The sequence below is a fragment of the Periophthalmus magnuspinnatus genome, chromosome 3 (assembly GCF_009829125.3).
Source record: "Periophthalmus magnuspinnatus isolate fPerMag1 chromosome 3, fPerMag1.2.pri, whole genome shotgun sequence".
Lineage (NCBI taxonomy): Eukaryota > Metazoa > Chordata > Actinopteri > Gobiiformes > Gobiidae > Periophthalmus > Periophthalmus magnuspinnatus.
In genome coordinates, this window is record NC_047128.1 from 1396930 (window position 1) to 1417713 (window position 20784).

Sequence of the window (20784 nt, forward strand, 5' to 3'; positions counted from 1 at the left end):
GTACTTTCTCCACTACATTTTTGAACTGGACTGAAAAGTAAAAGTATTTTTATTTTTGTGTGAGACCTGATGAAAAGTCTGAGGGTTTAATTTGAACATGTTCAGAATTTGAACAAAACAAAAATATAAAAACAGAAAAGAAACTATTGATTTAATTTAGCTCAAAACTTTTACCAAAACCACCACATTTGAAGCTTCATTATCGACCTCAAAATCTGAGTGAAATACTTTTACTTTTTACTCTTCAAGTACATTTTTAAACAGGTACTTTAATACTTAAATACTTTTACTTGAGTTTGTTATTATTTTGCCCTTTATCTGTACTTTTACTTAAGTACTCATGCACATGTTTGTCCACACGGGGGCAGCAGAGCGTTACATTTGAGGAGCACAGAGCAGAGGGAGAAGTGTAAATAGTAAAAGACAAAAGTTGTTGGAGTGAAGACAGATATAAGGCAGAACTGAAGAAGCGACTTGGACGAGCAGAGAAACGTCTTCACTTCTAAAACGTTTTGTCCAGTTACTTTGGCTTTTGCTTTTTATATTAATGTGCACAAGAATCAAACGGATAAGATCTGAGACAGGAAATGCACTGAGGAAGCACAGAGGCGGGTAAAGGAAACTAAAGAACTTCCTGACGTGACTACAGAAATAAATAAAGAAAATACACACTCTCTGAAACCTCTTTATCCAACCACAAACGCTACATATGTCTGGGACTTGTTGAGGATGGGTATAAACTTTTGAGAGTGTTTGTCCATTCAGGAACACCAGAAAGCTCTTCTGCTCTTCTGCATTAATGAGGGAGCTCTGGACACTGAAACTGGACAGTGTACGTGCAGTATTAAGAGAGCAGTGTCCAGAGTAGATCCCATCATTTATGCTGAAGATCAGGCTTAAAGACACCACTCCTGTAACGCTCACATACACCTCAGTACACAAACCTCTCCATAAAGACGTGAAGGAACATCTGGAGGACCTTTTGAATAGGGGATGGATATAAAAGTCTTAGACCAGGGGAAAGTCGACCACCTGGAAGAAGCAGACAACTCACCGCCTTCATAACACTGTGGGACCTGTACGAGTGGGTCAGGACTTCCTTTGGCCCCTGCAGAGTTCCAGCGCAGCGTGGACGAGAGCCTAGCAGGTTTGAGGGACGACACGGTTAAATACTGGGTGAACATTTGCAAGACTTGAGAGCAGCACTGCGCCGATATCAGCAGCACGGTGTCAGACTAACCCCGGGAAAGTGTGAGGCTTTTAAAAACAAAGTGACGTTTTTGGAGAAGATTGTGTCTAAAGACGGAAATACAATGGATCCAAGTGAGATGACACCTGTTCAAGCAAATAAAACAACAAAAATAATTCAGGAAACAAAGACCAGTTTGCCTCAAATCAGCCGATCACATGGACTGAGCAGCATCAGATCATGATTTAGTTGTAAGGTATTTTCTTCCAGTGCAGTCCTACTCCAAACTGGTTTATTGATTTACTCATGCTAAGGTAAGTAACACGTGCCACCAGTGGATATGGAAGGCAAAGAGGATCACCAAGACGCGATGGAGTCCAGCGTGAGAGTTTACAAGGACTCTGGACATGACGATAACAGATTCTATCCTTTTCTAAGAGTCCGTTGCTTCATTGTTCACGTTTCCTGTGGAACTCATTAAAACCCTTTTGACTTTGATGCTTACGTCAGGAACAAAGAGACTGAAACATAAAGAGGACAAAGAGTTCTTACATAGTTCACAAAGCACGCATACACCACCTGCTGCACTCACCAATACAATACAGAAACCGTGATGTGATGCGTCCCAGGCCTTTGGGGCAGTACTATCAAAGACAGTGAGATCAACTGGCACTTATTGGCTGTTTATTTATATATTTATTTGATTGGGACGATGCATGTTAATGAACAGACATGATTCAACATGAACATAAACACGTCAGATTATAGCCAAAGGATCATTTCCATTTGCTGTTCTAATGGCTGTGGTTCTAGGACAATGAACTCTCCTGAAAAGAACATTTACATTCAGGTAAATTGGAATTTTTAGCATTAAAGTGGGAAATCTGCAGGCAGCTCAGAGAGGACCTCTATAATGCACCATCATTTCTTGTTTACACTGACAATAATCCCCAAACCTATGTCCTCGCGTCAGACAAACTCAACACCACACTGCCCAGGCGGGAGACCAAACTGACTGAGTTTACCATAAAGTATCAGCCAAGATGATCTAACAGGGAAACACGTGGACCAGTGTATGATCTGTCTGAAGGAGGAGCTAACTACTGAGTAGTTAGCTCCTTACTACTACTATTATTACTACTCTGATACTGACACACCTGTTTGTTTTGTTTGTTGGCTCAATCTGTTGATCTACCTGTGTGTGAAATGTGCCCGAGTCATATTTAGGCAAGGCAAGGCAAGGCAAGTTTATTTTAATTACTTTGTGTACGAACTGTGCTGTACAAAGTGCTTTATAGAATAAGAAAGACATTAAAATCACACAAATAAAAACATAAATGATCACAAATAATCATCATAAAATGAACATTAAAACAGAAGAGGCAGAATAAAAACCTTTCACTCATATGCACAGATAAACAGAACCGTTTTGAGTCTGGATTTAAACATTTTCAAAGTAGAGGCCTGTCTCACATCTTCAGGAAGATTGTTCCAGGTTTTAGCTGCATAAAACTCAAACTCTGATTCTCCATGTTTAGTCCTGACTCTGGGACCAGCAGGAGGCCGGTCCCTGAAGTCCTCAGAGTGTGAGATGGTTCATATGGCACTAACATGTGGGAGATGAACTTTGGACCTCGGCCATGGAGAGACTTATACACAAGCAGAGCTGCTTTAAAGTCTATTCTTTGAGCTACAGGAGCCAGAGACCTGAGCACAGGACACATGTGTGAAGTACTTCTTGGTTCTAGTCCTGACCCGAGCAGCAGTGTTCTGGATGTTCTGGATGTTCTGTTCTGTCTTTAGGCTCATTTGGAGAGTCCAGTGAGCAGGACGTTACATTCGTCTAACCTACTGGACACAAATGCAGGATAAGTCTAAGTCTGGTTTTGACAGTTTACCTTTGATTTGATTTAGCATAATCGTTCAGGCCCTAATGTGTGCACCTGTTAGCATACAAGCTATCACTATTTTACTTGTTTTGATTTACAGTACATAAAGACACATACACTTTTTGTCACATCTTACAGTATTTTGTGTGGAGTTTTACCTACACTATATTGTACAGTATAGTATTTTTTGTCTGACATGAAATCAGACTAAACTTTTCCTGTTTTAGGTCCGTTAGGATTAACAAAATTATTTTGATTTGATAAATGCCAAAATAATGAAGGATTTTTTTTTTTTGACAATGTTTCTTCCAAGGTGTTTACCTGAAGTAACTTTCCTGTGCGTTTAAAGAATGTGGGGAAACCCAGAGACACACCCACTTCATTGGGATAAGTTCATACTCGTTCATCAAATAGATCAAAAATACCTTTGCCAAAGGTTGAGTTCAAATGTTTGTACTCGTCTTCCTTTAACTTATGACCCACGACTAAATTCAGAACAATTAGTATTTTACATAAACACAGTAGTAGTAATAGTATTTGCAGTAGAAGTGCACACAAACACATCAAGTGCTTAGTGCTACTTCTCTCCGTGTGGTGGAAGGCTGGAGGGTCTGAGCTTTTATTGTCAATGACTTAATTTTAGACCACAAACTTGACTGTCTCTTTTTAACGGAAACTTGGTTGGGTGGAGATGGACCGGTTGTTCTCAATGAGGCCTCCCCCTCTGATTTTAACTATGCCTTTTCAATTAGGGGTAGTAAAAGGGGAGGTGGCACTGCTTCTATATGTTCAAGTACTCTGGCCACCAAACCTATTTTATTTAATAATTTTAAGAGTTTCGAATACCACGCAGTTGTCAGATCATTTCTGTGTGTTTTTTAATATCACTGGTTTTATTCAGCGGGAGACCTCTGTGAGAACTGTGAGGAAGCGTCATCTTACCCCTGAAGTGGCTGCAAATTTTATTCAAATTTTAGAGAACACTCCTCCAATAGTTTTACCTGCCTCCTGTGATTTTATTGTAGATGATTTTAACAGCAAACTTAAATCCACTTTAGACACAGTTGCTCCTCTTAAATTAAGCAAGGCCCCCTCCAAACCTGTGGCACCATGGAAAACTGAATCAATAAAACAACTTAAACGAAACTGCAGAAGGGCAGAAAGAAAATGGAGGAAAAACAAAATCACAATTAACTTTCAAATGTACACCCAACATCTAAAAACATATAATAACGCCATCAGAAACAATAGAAACTCATATTTCTCCAAACTAATCACAAACAATAAAAACAACCCCAAAATTCTTTTCTCCACTATCGACCATCTCACTAACCCTGTTCTTAACAACTCCAAACTCCCTCCCACTGACTCCCTTTGTGAGCAGTTTGCAGACCACTTCATGGGAAAGATAAACAAAATCAGATGTGACATTTTATCTAACCAAACCACTGTTTTTAACACATCTGATTGTTTGTCTTTACCAGAGGAAACACTGGACAGTTTTGTCCTGGTTAATGCTGAGAGGCTTGATGAAGTTTTCTCCTCAGTGAGACCCTCATGTCTTTTTGACCCCATTCCAACACGGTTCTTCAAGTCATTTTATGAATCTTTTAGAGACGAGCTTTTTAAACATGATGAACTACTCTCTTCAGACAGGGGTCTTTCCCACTGCCTTTAAAGCTGCAGTGGTGAGGCCCCTGCTGAAGAAGAGCAATTTAGATTTTAATGACTTCAGCAACTACAGACCAGTGTCTAACTTGCCATTTTTAAGCAAAATTTTAGAAAAACTTGTTTTTACACAGCTTAATTACTTTTTAAACACACAGAACATTCTTGAAGAATGTCAGTCTGGTTTTAGAGTAAACCACAGTACAGAGACAGCCTTGACAAAGATTTTAAATGATTTTAGACTAAATTATGATTCTAAACAGGTGACAGTGTTGGTTCTACTGGATCTAAGCGCTGCCTTTGATACAGTAGACCACACTATTCTTTTAAACAGACTCAAACACCTGGTCGGCCTCTCTGGTACTGTACACAAATGGTTTACTTCCTACCTCACAGACAGAACATTTATGGTAAGTTTAGACACCTACTCCACTTAGGTTCATAAAATCACATGTGGTGTGCCCCAGGGTTCCATTTTAGGTCCTATACTTTTTAACCTGTACATGCTCCCTCTTGGTGATGTCATCAGGAGACATGGAATCAGCTTCCACAGCTATGCAGATGATACACAGCTTTACATCTCCATGTCTCCTGATGACACCAGCCCAGTGGATGCTCTTTTTAACTGTATTTTAGACATCAAATCCTGGATGGCAGAAAACTTCCTCCAGCTTAACCAGGACAAAACTGAGGTTTTAATCATCGGTCCTGAGGCCCAGAGAGAGAAACTTTTACCCAAATTACAGTCACAGTCTTTTAATCCATCATCACAAGTAAGAAACCTGGGCGTTATTTTTGACTCTGAGCTGACTTTTATTCCACAGTCCATCCCATTCTCTCTCGGGCCAACACAGAGACGCTGATGCTTTTATCACCAGTCGTATAGACTACTGTAATGCCCTGCTCTCTGGTCTTCCCAAAAAGGAGATTTCAGGTCTACAATTATTACAAAATTCAGCAGCACGTGTCCTGACTAAGACCAGGGGGCGGGGCCACATTACACCGGTTTTAGAATCCCTGCATTGGCTCCCTGTGTGTTTCAGGATCGATTTTAAAGTTCTTTTACTGGTTTTTAAATGTCTTAATGGTCTTGGGCCTTCTTATCTTACAGAACTGCTTTTATCCTATGAACCCTCGCGGCCCCTGCGCTCCTCCGGCAGCAGGCTCCTAGTCATTCCCAAAGTCAGGACACACATGGAGAGGCCTCTTTCCAGTTTTATGGCCCCCGTCTATGGAACAGTCTGCCGGAGGACCTCAGGGCCGCAGAGAACATTCAGGTTTTTAAAAGCAGGCTCAAGACCCATCTTTTTAGCATAGCTTTTGATTAGTATTTATCATTTTAGTTTACTTCTCTATTTATTTAGTCTTATTTAGGCTGGCTAGTGTGTTTATGTTTTACTTATGTCTTATTTACTTAGTTAGCTTTGATTTATTTTATTTCTTTTAATAATTTTAGATTTGCCAGTGTTTCCTCTGAGGAGCCCTCTGCACCAGGAGCTGTGGTTGGCTATGGCTCGTGGGCCCTGGCTCGTGGGCCCTGGCTCGTGGGCCCTGGCTCGTGGGCCCTGGCTCGTGGGCCCTGGCTCGTGGGCCCCGGCTCGTGGGCCCTGGAGGTTTGGTCTTGACCTCATCTCTTCTCTGGGCCCTGGGCTGGTGTCCTGTGGCTGTGGGTGACCCTGTTCCTGGTGCAGATGGTTCCTCTGGTGGCGCTCTCTCTCATCTGGTTCATCTTTATCCAGCCTATGGCATTAAACATATTTTAAATGAAACCAAAGGTATTTTAACATGTGTTGGGGTGGGAGTGTGTGTTGGGGTGGGGGGTTGTCTGGTTGTGTTTATTGATGTGTTGGGGTTGGGTTGTTTGGCCGTGGGTGGGTTTGGTGGGTGGGACTGATTTTAATGCTTTGTAAAGCACTTTGTGTTACATTTTTTTTGTATGAAAAGCGCTATATAAATAAAGTTTGATTGAGAACACGCCTATGAAAAGAATGTGCTGTCAAACAAGTGCATTTCACTTTCATTTTACTCAAGCAAACAACAAGGAGGTTACTCAGTGTACAAGGTTGAAAGATCATTTACATAAGCTCTGTTTAATGTCTCTACGCTGCAGGAGACGTGTCATGTTTTCGACCGAAAGCAAGTACGAATGGTCAAACCTGCTCCTGCTACAATTTCACCCGTTACACAGTCACACAGGCTTCACACATCTGCATCAGCCCAGGTCATGTCCAGTTTATGGACTGGGCCACGAACGAGATTTTATTCCGGTTGTTTTTACATAAAAACTCTGCAGGAGCTCATACTGTGTGCTGAGCACGAGAGGAGCCTCTGAGAAGAACATTCAGAATCCAGAAGGGTCTGGAACGGGACCACAGAGAGCGACAAACCCCCGTCCTGACTTGGAATAGTCCAACCACAGCTGCTCATTTGTACATGTGTCTTTTAAACGTGAGAGATCTCTCCAAAACTCATATCAGAACAAAATCTATCACGTCATTTACCTGAGATAAATAGTTTGGTGCTTCGATTATTTGATTTATTTATTTATTTATTTATCTTTATTTATACAGGGGGGACCCAATGAGAGCACTTGGGCTCTCTTTTTCATGGGTGCCCTGTTTAAAATACAACACAAACCGAAAAACAATCAAAACAAATAAGTCCATAAAAAACATCAATAACAAGTGCCGTAGAAGGGATCATCGTAAATTGGATAACTTTTGATGCCCCACTTGTCTAGACTTCAACTTCGTGAAGACAGGTTCAATAGGTTCTACGCCCTGTAGGGGCTCGGGCCTAAAAATTGAACTGTCCTGTGACCACAGATGCACTTTTCTCTGCCTTTAGCGCAGCTGCGTTCTCATGTGGGTGAGAGACTCCATGACATATGAAACACCTCTCCATTTTCTTCAGGTGCAGGCTTGATCATGGGTTGCAGGTGTGTAGTGGGCGGTACCAGAATCTCCGCTCAGCTCCGGGCTCAGACACAGAAGGGAGGAGGAGCCCAAGGCACCCAAGAACGCTCTTTGGGACCATACCCCTACCAGTCTACTAGATAATGTAACCCCCTGCCCCGCCGGCAAACGCCATTGAGCCGCCAGACCGTGAAAGTTGATGGCTATCCACAACCCAGGCAGGAGGAGGGGGTTTGGCGGGGTTTGAGCTGTGACACATGGAACGTGGGGTGGATGCAGAAGAAGTTGAAGGCGTACTGCAGATGGGCTGATTATTTTGGTGATTTAAAGGGCCCCAAGAAGCGAGTTTCTGGGAATCTGTTTTGAGGGGGATATTTTTAGAGTAAAGTCAAACTGACTGACCTGACTGATATTGAAGAGCGGGGGAGCGGTGCTTGTCTGCTGCAGTCTTAGTCTTGGCCCCAGATTGGATGGAGAAGAGCTGCCCTGGTCTTCTTCCAGATCCTGTGGTGGCATTGGAGGTGGTGCTGGACAGAGCAGCTCCAGGTCCTTTTCCTCAGATGGGAAGTGTGGAGGCTGGTATCCTAGAGAGGCTTGGAAAGGGGACAGACCTGTGGTGAAACTCACCAAAGAGCTGTGGGAGTGTTCATTCCATGGAAGGAAGGTACTCCAGGGTAGAGGGATTGCCCGTTCCATATGTCAGTCAGTCTGGGGGTGAAAGCCAGAAGTAAGGTTAACAGTTGCGCCCAGCCCTTCAAAGAAGGAACGCCAAACTTGAGATGTGACCTGTGTCCCTTGGTCTGAAACTATGTCCAGGGGAATCTCATGGAACATAAACACATGGTCAGTAATATAGCCAGCCGTTGGCCGGCTATATAAAGTGAGTTGCTCTGAAGAACAGGTCAACGACTGAGTATGACGGGGTTACCTTGAAAAGGAGGAAGGCCAGTCATGAAGTCCACAGAGATGTGTGACCAGTGGCGGAACAGGCAATGGTTGGAGCAAACCAGAGGGCAGTGAGTGTGAGGTTTTGCTCCTGGCACAAACCTGGCAGGCCAAAACATAGGCTCTGGTTGCTCTCTTTGTTGGTTGGCCACCAGAATTAGCATTTCAGCAAGGAGAGATTTCAGTTGACAGGCGAATTGGGAGAAAGGAACCCATTCCAGTACTTTAGAGTGGGCAGCATCTGGAACAAAAAGGGACCCAGAGGGGCCATTACCTGGGTGTGGCTGAGTGCGCTGAGCCTGCAGGACCAGATTTTCAATCTCCCAGCTCACAAACGCGACAACACATGGAGGCAATATGATGGTCTCGGGAGGGGAAGGAGTATCTTCCTGTGGGAACTGGCGTGAGAGAGCATCAGGCTTGACATTAAGGGAACCTGAACGATAAGTGACAGTATTTTTTTATTTTTATGATATGTCCAAACCAAGAAAGGATGTGCAGCCCCCTCCAACCAGTGGCAGCATTCCTCCAGGGCAAGTTCTCCGTCTTACACCCACCAAGAGGAACTATGATGTGTGGGACCGTGAGACCGTCATCAAATCTTATTAAAACCAAATTAATGATTTTTGGTGACCATAAAACAAACCCAGAATTACACATAAATATTGAGGATGTACAAATTGAAAATGTGTTTGAGAATAAATTCCGAGGTGTAATTATAGACAGCAAATTATCCCAGATCCACCAGATAAAAACTAAAGTAGCCAAGAGCCTCTCAATTATAGAAAAAATAAAATAAAAACAATATCTTGATGACGATGCACTCCATACATTATACTGCTCACTGGTTCTCCCTCCCTCCCTGAAATATGGGGAAACAATTACCAGTACATTATTCTTATTGCAAAAACGAGCAGTGCGGATCATCCACATGGTTGGTTTTGTAGATCATACAATCTATACATCCAGTTCAAATTATTAAAATTTTGTAACCTTGAATAATATAAATACTGTATATTTTACAAAGCCTTCAATAAGTTATTACATGCAAAACACGGTGTGTTTGGGATCATTGTCACACTGAAAGACCCAGCCATGTTTCATCTATAATGCCCTCGCTGATGGAAGGAGATTTTCACTCAAAATCTCATGATACATGTCCCATTCATTCTTTCCTTTACCCGAATCAGTCGTCCTCGTCCTTTTACAGAAAAACATCCCCAAAGCATGATGTTTCACCCCCATGCTTCACCGTAGGTATAGCATTCTTTGAATGCAACTCAACTTGTCGTGTTTGGAGGAGAAAGAATGCTGAGTTTTTACCAGAAAGTTCTATTTTGGTTTCATCTGACCATATGACATTCTCCCATTCCTCTTCTGGATCATCCAAATGCTTCTATCAAACTTCAGACGGGCCTGGTCCCGTCTTAAGCAGGGGACACGTCTGGCACTACAGGATTTGAGTCTCTGGCGGCGTAGTGTGTTACTGATGGTCCCTTTTTTACTTTGGTCCCAGCTCTCTGCAGGTAATTCACTAGGTCGCCCCGTGTGGTTCTGGGATTTTTCCTCATCGTTCTTGTGTCATTTTGACCCCACAAGGCGAGATCTTGCGTGGAGCCCCAGATCGAGGGAGATTGTCAGTGGTCTTGTCTTCCATTTTCTAATAATTACTCCCACAGTTGATTTCTTCACACCAAGCGGCACCTATTGCAGATTGAGTGTTCTGAGCCTGGTGCAGGTCGACAGTTTTGTTTGTGGTTCCTTTGCTCTTTGGTCTTGTCCATAGTGGAGTTTGCAGTCTGACTGTTTGAGGTTGTGGACATGTGTCTTTTATACTGATAATGAGTTCAAACAGGGGCCATTAATACAGGGAATGAGTGGAGAACAGAGGAACCTCTGAAAGAAAGTCTGTGAGAGACACAAATCTTGCTTGTTTGTAGGTGACCAAATACTTATTATACTGAGGAATTTACCAATTAATTCGTAAAAAATCCTACAGTGTGATTTCGTGGATTCTTTCCCCCCATTCTGTCTCACAGGAAAATTAAAGGCCTCTCTCATCTTTTTAAGTGGGAAAACTTGCACAATTGGTGGCTGAATAAATACTTTTTGCCTCACTATATGTATGTGTGTATATATATATATATATATGTATGTGCGTGTGTATAGTTGGTATGCATGTATGTGTGCATAGATATTTTTCTCTTTTCCTCTTTTCTTTTTCCCTTCAACTGAATAAGAAGCATAAACAAAGTGTTTAGTGTTTTGTGTTCTGATAGAAGATAGGGGTTGGACTTGATACTTTTTCTTCTTCCCACTCCTTTTCAAGCTTGTACAAGAAGAGTTTGTGAGATGTGCTTCAGCTGTACCTCTGCTTGAAATAAATAAAAAAAAATAATTAAATAATGGCTAGCTGTAACCCGGGTGAGAAATGTGGGTTCTCTCTCTCTCCCTCTCCCTCTATCTCCTACGTACTGACCATCGAGGAAATGCCACATCAGGAGTGAGATTTAATTCCGTGATTTAAAGGGGAATTGGTGAGTCTGTTTGTTTTGCTAACGTTAGCCTAGCGCACTCTAATCATTTCTAATGGACAGTTAGCATTGGGATTTAAACCCTGTTTTCTCCAATGGTTTTAAGCAAACACTATAAAACTTATATCACGTCTTTTTCATCTTATAGCCATGTTTGTAATGTAAACCTTTGATTTGTATAAATGAAGGTTAATGGTGCGCACTCTCCACGCACCTTTACTCGCACATGATTAACGTGCTTCATATTGACTGTTGTATTTATTGTCATGATTATTCACTGATACAGCTACTATTGTTATAGATCATTTATATTTTGCAATTGTTACTGATTTTTACTGAAATTCAGATGATTGTTTACACATTGAACTGTATTGACTGAGGCCATGGTCCTGTGTTCACACAGGTCAGGTTCTCATTCTCAGGTGGTGAGATACAGACTTAACCCTCGAGCCTAAATCTGGAGACTTTGCTACAAGTGAACTGCCCCTGCTCTGGTCGGGCCGGTAAGAGGCGCATCATAGACAGTGGTTTTTGCCTCGCATCTCCACTCCGCCCCTACTCTACGTCCGCTCCGCCTCCACTCCATCTCCACTTGTATAATCTACCTCTGAACGTCTGGTCAAATTGACCCAGCCCACAATCTACCTCCAACATATTTATAAACTGAATGTTTCAACTTCTCTGCTGGTCACAGCCTATAGACTGAACTCAGGGGGTTTGTGGGGCATTGAACTCCCACTAGATGAACTTTACATCATTGAATTTCTCAGTGATCATTTTGTGTCATTTGTTGTATGTACATTGTCTGACTATTGTGTTTATATTTTTTAATACATGGTACCACTAAACTGTAACATACTGTGTCTGTCTCTCCCTGAGTCGATTCCTAGTCTTCTGATCATAGCCCAATGTACTAGTACCATTACTCGGGTCTCTACCCCATATACCCGTTACATAGCTCTATTGTTTTCCTTGTTTTGAGGAGATAGATGATGTCTGAGGCCCTCATCCCTGTTCAAAGATAGATTGCCTTTGTTCCCCTCTCAACCCATTTCTTTTGCTCAGATCTCAGTCTTCAAAGTCAGAGAAAAGGTTTGACAGCAGAGTTAAAGGCCATTTTTGTTATGAAAGACAATGACAGTGTCCAGCAGCAGTTTGACCAGAGCTGAAGAAGCCTCTGAGATGAGCTCAAAATGTCTTTATAAAACATTTGTCCAGTGACAGACCTGGACCTCAGACCTGGGCCTCACACCTGGGCCTCACACCTGGACCTCACACCTGGACCTCACACCTGGACCTCACACCTGGACCTCTGAGGGGTGACACAGACATGTTGCTCCAAAGTCTTAGAACGATCGCACCAATTCTATGATTTCTATGAGTGAAAACAACATGAAGTATGTTAAGTTCTTTAATATATATATATATATATATATATATATATATATATATATATATATATATATATATATATATATATATATATATATATATATTTACATTATTTAAAAAATAAAAGAATACATATATACCTATACACACATGCATGGTGTATATGTAACACACACACACACAAGCCATTCCTTGCCAAGCTTATCTGTACACAAAAGTAATTCAAAGTGCTTTACAGAATAAGAAATATATTAAAATTACAATACAACAAATCAAAACATATAAATAATCATCAAAGTAACATTAACCTCCTGAGACCCGAGCTCTTGCATGACAGGCTTTATTAATTTCGCTTTGTTATTTGGGCTGACTGGGACCTGATAAGTGTAAATACAAAGAATTATCTTTTTACATTATGTAGTTTCTGAGAAAAACTTATGTAAATCAAATGTCCTCATATGTGACATTTTAATCATTTTGATAAAACATTTGAATAATGATTTGCTTTAAAGTCTCTGAGCCACAGGACACATGTGCGAAGTACTTACTGGTTCTATTGTGTATTTACTTCTGTGGGGTATTAACTGTAACACGTGACATATTTAGGTCACTGTGTTTCCTTTTACTGTTTTAAAAAATGCTACATTCACCCAAAACAACACAGTAACATGTTTCACTTTCATTTTTGATGCTCTGACTCCACTGGTGATGGGACTTTTGGCTCTTTTATGGGATCTGAATCTTTTGGGTCTGTACAAAGAGCCATTCAAAAGTCTGGCTCTTTTACTCTTATGACAGAAGTGTGAGGATTCCAGTTTTTCCCTGTGTTTCTGTGCTGTCTCCCCCCTCCCTTCTGTGTCTGGAGCTGAGAATCTGGCTCCACCCACTACTCACCTACAGCCAATCAGCAATCAAGCTACACCCTCTGGAGGACAAAGATCCTGCTCATTTCTACACACGCTGCTGGATCCTCAGGTTTTCCTCCAGTTTATCCACCAGCTCCTCCTGTTTTTAGACTCACCTCAGCCTCCGACCCAGCTTCCTACAACCGGGTTTTGTAATTTTCTTTGTAATAAACTGTTCAGTTTTTGAATCGCGAGTCTGCACCTTTTGATCCACCACTCAGTACGGCAGAACGATCTGACCATCATGGATGAAGCAGACTGCTCCTCGTGTCTCTTACACCTCCCACTGTTTTCCATCTAGTGACCTGTTTCAGTTTCAGTGTAGTTAGTCCTGCACAGCACAACAGGTTTGTCATGCTGCTGTGTACAGTTTTGTCTTATGTTTTTGTATATTTATGGAGAATTGTCATGTGGGAGCATGGGTGACGTAGGCTTGTGGGTGACGTAGGCTTGTGGGTGACGTAGGCTTGTGAGCGGAGCTTTGGACAAATCTTACAGCTAAACTGTAAGGAGGGTTTGAATTTTAAATTCTCATTTAAAAATCAAATAAAGAAATGACGTGTTTTCTCTCTAAAAAAACCTAAATATCAACGAGATGAAGACAGAGGCCACAAAACCAAATCCAGCCTCGAACCTGCAACCTCCACCTGAAAAACACAAGAGACATGAGGAATCTGACCCACAACCTCCAGGAGTTTAACCCACAACCTCCTCACTGAGAGGAGACAGGATAACCACTCTGCCACACTCACCTGTCACCTCCAAGATGATCACTTTGTCGGGCTCTGATTGGTGGACGTTTCTCTTCCTGAGCTGCTGTGATTGGACGATGTAGCCGTTGTAGGTTCCACTGTCTGTGGGCTGGACTCTGCGCAGGATCACGGACAGGTCTGTGATCTGGTCTGGGGTCTGGTTTTGGTTCTCAAGCTCGACCCGGTCTTTGTACTGGGGGTGTTGGTGGTCCGGGTGGCCCATGCCGTGGAGAAACACAAAGTGCTCCTGATCCTCTGGGCGTTTCCACATGAAGGACGTCACATTGAAGTCCACGGGCGCCATCTTTAGGACCACGTCTTGTCCAGGACGTGCCTGGATCCTCTCAGGCTCTGGGACACAGAGAAAACACACATGACACAGATGTAAGTTTTATACTAGACTGTGCTGTGTGGACTTTACAGATGATGTCATCAACATTCTCTGTGGTTGTGATGCTAACTGAAGCACTGCTCTGTCTGAAGCTGAAGTGACTCAAGTTTGACTTTAATCTGATAAAAAAAAACTGATTTAGCCAGAACAGCTGATTTGTGCCGTTAAACATGTTCCTCTCAACTAACACTGCAGACACAAGTTAGCCAGCATTAGCATTAGCATTAGCCAACAGTTCTACACTTTCCAGTGGCATCACCCTGGTGGTGCTCTACATGTATGTCTGTTGGTGAAATGTTCATTGGTTACCATGGTAACACAACGAACACATGAGCAAACACAAATTGACACGTTTTTAAATAAAAAAAAAAAAAAGTTTGAATAGATTTTCAACTAAAAGGTCAGACTGAAAAACTCACTTGAATTCACATTTATTTCCTCAAAACTAAAGTGACTTAAACTGATCCAGTTACACTGATCCTACAGAGCAGCTTTGTGCAAACACAGGTTCAAACACCATGAAAGTTTCAGGCGTCACTACGGCCTGTAAACAGTCTCACTACTGCCCCCTCTGGACATGGACAGAGCCCATATCTGATCCAGTCAAATGTTGTGTATCGGTGCAGAAATCTGACAGTGTGGATCAGTGTGTCGTTATAACATGTTACAGTCTGTGGCCTGGTTTATCAAAACTGAATGACTTATATATTTTAGCTCTAACGACTGTGGCAGAATAATCCTGAGGTCTAGTTTTACTCTTACACTTTCTGTTCTGACTCGACTGACAGATGTGACTCACCGAGCACTTTGAGGTTAACGACTTTTATTGGTGGTGTTTTGAGCACAGAGCGTTTCTTGACGCGTGACAGGCTCTTGAAGAGACACCCGTACTCCCCACTGTCCTGCAGAGTGGTGTTTTTTAGGATGATTGACAGGTCTCCACTCTGGAGGGAGGGGTCTGTGAGCTCTATGCGATCTGTGAACTGAGGGTCCTGATAGGACAGTAAGGGCCGTCTGTTTCGGAACATGAAGACATAACTGTTTTCCAGGTCAGATCGGGTCCATTCCAGAATCACATTCCTGAGGTCAGTGTCTGGAGGAGCGGAGCTGGACAGGACCACGTCTCTCCCAGAGTAAACTTCCAGAGTCTCTGCAACATTAAACACAGACTATTAGGTCACAACACACTTCTGATCCAGATCTGTTTCCTGGACAGTCTCTGTCGTCTCATGTGGCTCTTTATCATCAGGGAGCCAAGAGAGCCAGAGGAGCAGAGAGCCAGAGGAGCAGAGAGCCACAGGAGCAGAGAGCCAGAGGAGCAGAGAGCCACAGGAGCAGAGAGCCAGAGGAGCAGAGAGCCAGAGGAGCAGAGAGCCAGAGGAGCAGAGAGCCAAGAGAGCCACAGCAGATGAGGAGGCCTCATCTGCTTCTTTCTATGTAAATATTGTTCCTTTGACTATAATATTCCACATTACAGTATTATCTGTCTCCACACAGAATGTTCCCAAGTATCGTTTTAACTTCTGTTTCTATGAAATCATGTGGGTGATAAGTTCCTCCTGAAGGTTACATACTGTTGCTTTAAATTACATCAAAACAACACCACTCCCTCAACATCACAGTGGATGTTTCTATATAAACGCACCATGTGACCAGTGAACCACCAATCAGAGCAGACAACAGCGGTGACTCATCTGTTGCCGGGTAGAACTGTTCTAAACAGTTTTCAGTTTCCTGTGTAAACTGAACAGTTGTGTTCTGTTTAGACCAAACTGGTCTCACTGAGCTCAGGCTGTGGCTGTTTTCACCTCTCACGTCTGTTCACTCGTGTTATTTATTCTGTTACATTTATAAAGTGAAAAAGAAAATAATAAAGTAAAATCTTATAAAAATCTTGCACTTTATCACCGAAGCGAGTTCCTAGTTTGTGAACTGTGTTTACAGACTATGGCAATAAAAGTCTTCTGATTCTGATTCTAAAAGCAGCTCAAACACAGGAGAGTTTGCAGAAGACATTCTGATAAAATTACAGGTACAGTTCTGGAGTAAAGTACAGGTGAGTTCAGTATGAAGTTACTGCAGTTTCTACAGTTTAACATTTTATAAAAAAGAAACAGTGACACTATTTTTCTATTTACATCATTTTCAGGTTTTTGGAGCAAATGTTTAAGTTTAAAAGAGTTTTTACTGTAAAACAACTGTACAAAATCTGTATCATACCAAACAGAGAATGTTCAGTTTAGTCCTGCTTCAGTCCTGGTCTAGTCCTGGTCTAGTCCTGCTTCAGTCCTGGTCTAGTCCTGGTCTAGTCCTGATATAGTGACATAAAGTCTGACCTGTAGTGGGGGTCTGTCCTCTGGTCCACTTCAGGAGCATCAGGGGCAGGAAGAGTCTGAGTTTATTCCCTGGGTTCATGGTCGTCCTCTGATGATTCACTGTTGAGTTCTGACCAAATATGAGCTGCCTATGTGAAGAAGGAAGAGAAAAAACAAGAGGGAGGGGCAAAGAGGGAGGGGCAAAGAGGGAGTAGGGAGAGATAAAGAAATTAAAATGTCACTAAAATGGAGGACAAACAAGATAATAAGACAGTGACAAATGTAGTTTGTTTTGTTTCTGATTTGACGTCATGAGCCACAGATGAAATATTCACACAGACGTGTCATATACGTCTCATTTAAACACATGTTTTTAGATTTAATAAAAGTGTTTTTAGACAAAACACAGAAACATGAGTCTGAAAATGACCAGAACAAATCTGACAATGGCCCTGTTTACTGCAGCAGGGACACACTGGTCAAACATGGACACACTGAGACACACTGGTCAAACATGGACACATCTGGGACATTTCAGCACATCACTGGAACAAAGGGGACACTCTGGGACACACTAGGACACACTGGGACACACTGGGACAGTCCTGTGTAAACAGGGACGTGTGGTCAGTGTCTTTTCCTGTTTTACTGAAGCAGTTTTGTCTTTTGTTTCTGTCTCTGGTCTGGAGGAAACAGCCCCCCCTGCTGCTCTTTGGTGGCACTGCCTCAGCCTGAGTTTCTCTTTCGTTTCTGTGGAAGTCTCAAGTGTTTATTAGAAAACAGAAGTGAAACTGAGTGAATGAGCTGGTGACACTTTGTCTCCATTTATCATGTGAGTGTTACTGAGGATTGAGTCAACCACAAGAACATCTTTGGTTCTGGTGATTTTTTCTTTTATTGGTCATCCCACGAGAGACTGGAGTCTTCAACTTTGAAAATGAACAAAAAAAAGTTTTTTAGAATTTGATTATTTTTTATTTGTTTATTTAAATCACACATAAACATATATATCTGCTTATTTTGATAGGATAAAAAATAAAGTAAGCCCCACCTCCAGCTCCTTTATTTTTTGAATCTTATTCAAATATTGTCCCTGTGCTCCTCTGGACCAAGCCCCAGTTTAAATTAAACCATGTCCTTGTGTTTCTGCTGTGTGGCCACAGACACTGCAGTGCCACAGGCTTTACTACAGTGTGTGCTTCATTTTGTATTTACACAAAATGAACATGAACAAAAATGTCTCACATGTGGTTCATTTAGAGCAGGTTTAAATAAAGAAACAGCTCAGAGTTTAAACCAGAGACAGAGTCCAGAGACAAACCTCTGTCCACACGAGTCCACTTTGACCCTCTGTCCACACGAGTCCACTTTGACCCTCTGTCCACACGAGTCCACTTTGACCCTCTGTCCACACGAGTCCACTTTGACTCCTCCCTCTGTCCACACGAGTCCACTTTGACTCCTCCCTCTCCTACCTGAGACCTGCGTCTCCCACTGTCACAACCCCGAGCTGTCAATCAAAGCTCCTCCTGTCCCGCTCCTCCTGCTCCCCTTGTCCTCCATGTCCCCCGTGTCCCTCCTGCACAGTGCGAGTTCTGATACTGTCGGTGATTCCCTTTTAATAACTGACTAAAGGCAGAATAGGATTATTTTACAGAATGAGCTGGAGCTGATGAGAGACACGAGGCTGTGAGGGACTGAAGACAGAGGACAGTCTCAGACTTCAGCCTCATGTGGAGCAGCGTTTGTAGATACTGATCCAAACTGTGGAGTAGCATCAGGGGCCGATACAGGGAGAGGGCCAGAGGAGCACTCTGCACGTGGGAGGGCATCTGGACGGTGCATGAATGAACCTCCCAGTGTCTTTCATGTGCTGTGTATTTTTAGTTCAGACAGTTGTGCTGGTGCCATGTGCTCGTGATGATGGTCAGAGGCCCCTCTGTGCGGGGGGGAGTGGGCCGTTTACAGCACAGCGGTCACCAGTCCAAGAGGCTTCTTTTCAGCCTGTTTTTAAAGAGAATTTTGCCCCAAAAATCACATAAATGTCTGTTTTCTGCTGCATTATTTTGCCAATAATAATGGACTTATTACAATAAGTTGGTGAGATCTCCTCTGTGTTTAAAAGTGCATCAGACAAAAGGCCTTTTACATGTTCATTTGACTCAAGTCAAATGTTCACATCAGTGGTTAATAAACTCCTAAACCTGAGCTGACACTGCTGCTCTGGACATAACAGCTTTTGTGTTTCCTGCAGAGTTTTTGTACTTTGTCATTTTAAAACCTTTTCACTCTCAGGCCCATTCTGCTGTTTGTCAATGCAGAAGATTTTATTTTGAAGAGGCCAAGGGAAATGTTTAGTTGATGTTACCAGCGCAGAGACGTAGGTCTAACAGTCTGCCCTGGAGGAGCTTTTTTGTTCCTGGTATTTTATATTTTGCTCTTGTTTCTGTAAATCATGATACGAACTTTAAAAACAGGGGTCGCTCTCTGTAGCATTAACAGGTTTGATTGACAGAGTCACTGAGCACCCGCCCCCTTCTGAACCAGCAGTGCAGGCAGGAAGGGGCGTTACCTTCAACAGCCTTGCTCCTGATTGGCTCTTTGGTTGCTCTGGTCCTCACAGTCACAATTCAAATATGGAACTCGCCGCTTTAACTGTAAACCTCAATGAGCTTCATTTGACTGGAGCTGAACACTGTGGGTAAATTCAATCTCACTTAGTCCACTTCTTTATACAGTCTATGGAATTAACTCAGGATCTGGCAGCTCGAGATGAAACACAGAGCACGAGAAGAGTCGGCTCCTGCTCAAAGAGCCACAGCAGAGTCAGTTTGTGTCGAACAGGAGAAATGTGAGACCTGCAGAGTGCAGCCCTCTCACATCTTTCTTTTTCTTTATTTGTCAGGGACCATGTACAAATTGATTAATCTTACAAAAGAAAAGATGATTTGTACCAGATTTAGCTCCTGCTGTTTTCCATCTGCAGCCCCTGAGCAGTGAACACACATTAAAATACCATAAATATCAGACTCTAAGCCGCTACTTATTTCCCACACATTGAACCCTGTGGTTTATACAACGGTGCGGCCAATTTATAGATTTTTACTGGCTAAAGGCCATCAGGGGGCGCTCTAGCAGTAAATGCAAAAGTGAGACAGACGTGGGGAAAGATTATGAAGAATTCACTAGTTTTGATTTTGAACTGTCATTTTGCACATCAAGCCACAGCCTCATCATGGAAAACACACAAAGAAATGTACATGATGCAGCTTTAAGATAAAGACAATGGATCTGTCCATCAAAGAAGGAAATAGAGCCACTGCACGTAAGTTTGGCATCAAAGAACCGATGGTCCGACATTGGAGGCGGCAATGAGAAGAACTTAGTCAGTGTAAAACAACGACAAAAACTTTCAGAGGAAATAAAAGCACATGGCCTGTGTTGGTGCTGTTTTATTTTCTAAACCTGCAGGTGTGTTTATCCCGTGTTGGTGCCGTGTTGTTGCTGTAAACCTCTGTGCACCGTCTTTCTGTATAAATATCTCATGTTACAACATATTTGTAACATACGGCTTATGTTTAAGTGCGGCTTATATATGTACAAAAGGTATTTTCTTTAGAAATTTTGTTTTCTATAAGTAATCGGCCATAATTACAATGAAGTTCAATTAATGTAGCTACATGTTTTGTTTTTATTGTGCAACTTGTTAAGAATTTTGATATATATATTTCAGTTATTAGCCTCAAACAAAAGCAGTGAAATTAAAGATGCTCTATAATATTTGTGAAATATGAAATTGATGTTATCAAATTAACAATTTATAATATGCTGATGTGTTTACAATTCATACTAACTGTATGTATTTATTATTGGCATACAGCCTGTAAGC

At 42.2% G+C, this 20784-nt stretch overlaps 1 protein-coding gene across 3 annotated transcripts in view; it reads right to left on the reverse strand.

Annotated features, from left to right (window-relative positions):
• Positions 1–12705: 12705 nt before the first annotated feature.
• The window catches only part of LOC117390061 (butyrophilin-like protein 2), a 147797-nt gene continuing 139718 nt past the window's right edge, over positions 12706–20784 (reverse strand). For 2 of the 3 annotated variants that reach the window (XM_055232574.1, XM_055232576.1), the window contains 3 exons: positions 15380–15730; positions 14190–14540; positions 12706–14084 (listed from right to left, as the gene is read on the reverse strand). In XM_055232574.1, coding sequence (XP_055088549.1) covers positions 14008–14084; positions 14190–14540; positions 15380–15730 — 779 coding nt within the window. In that variant the 3' untranslated portion in view covers positions 12706–14007. The remainder of the gene's footprint in view (positions 14085–14189; positions 14541–15379; positions 15731–20784) is intronic. The other variant, XM_055232575.1, reaches the window with a different exon arrangement.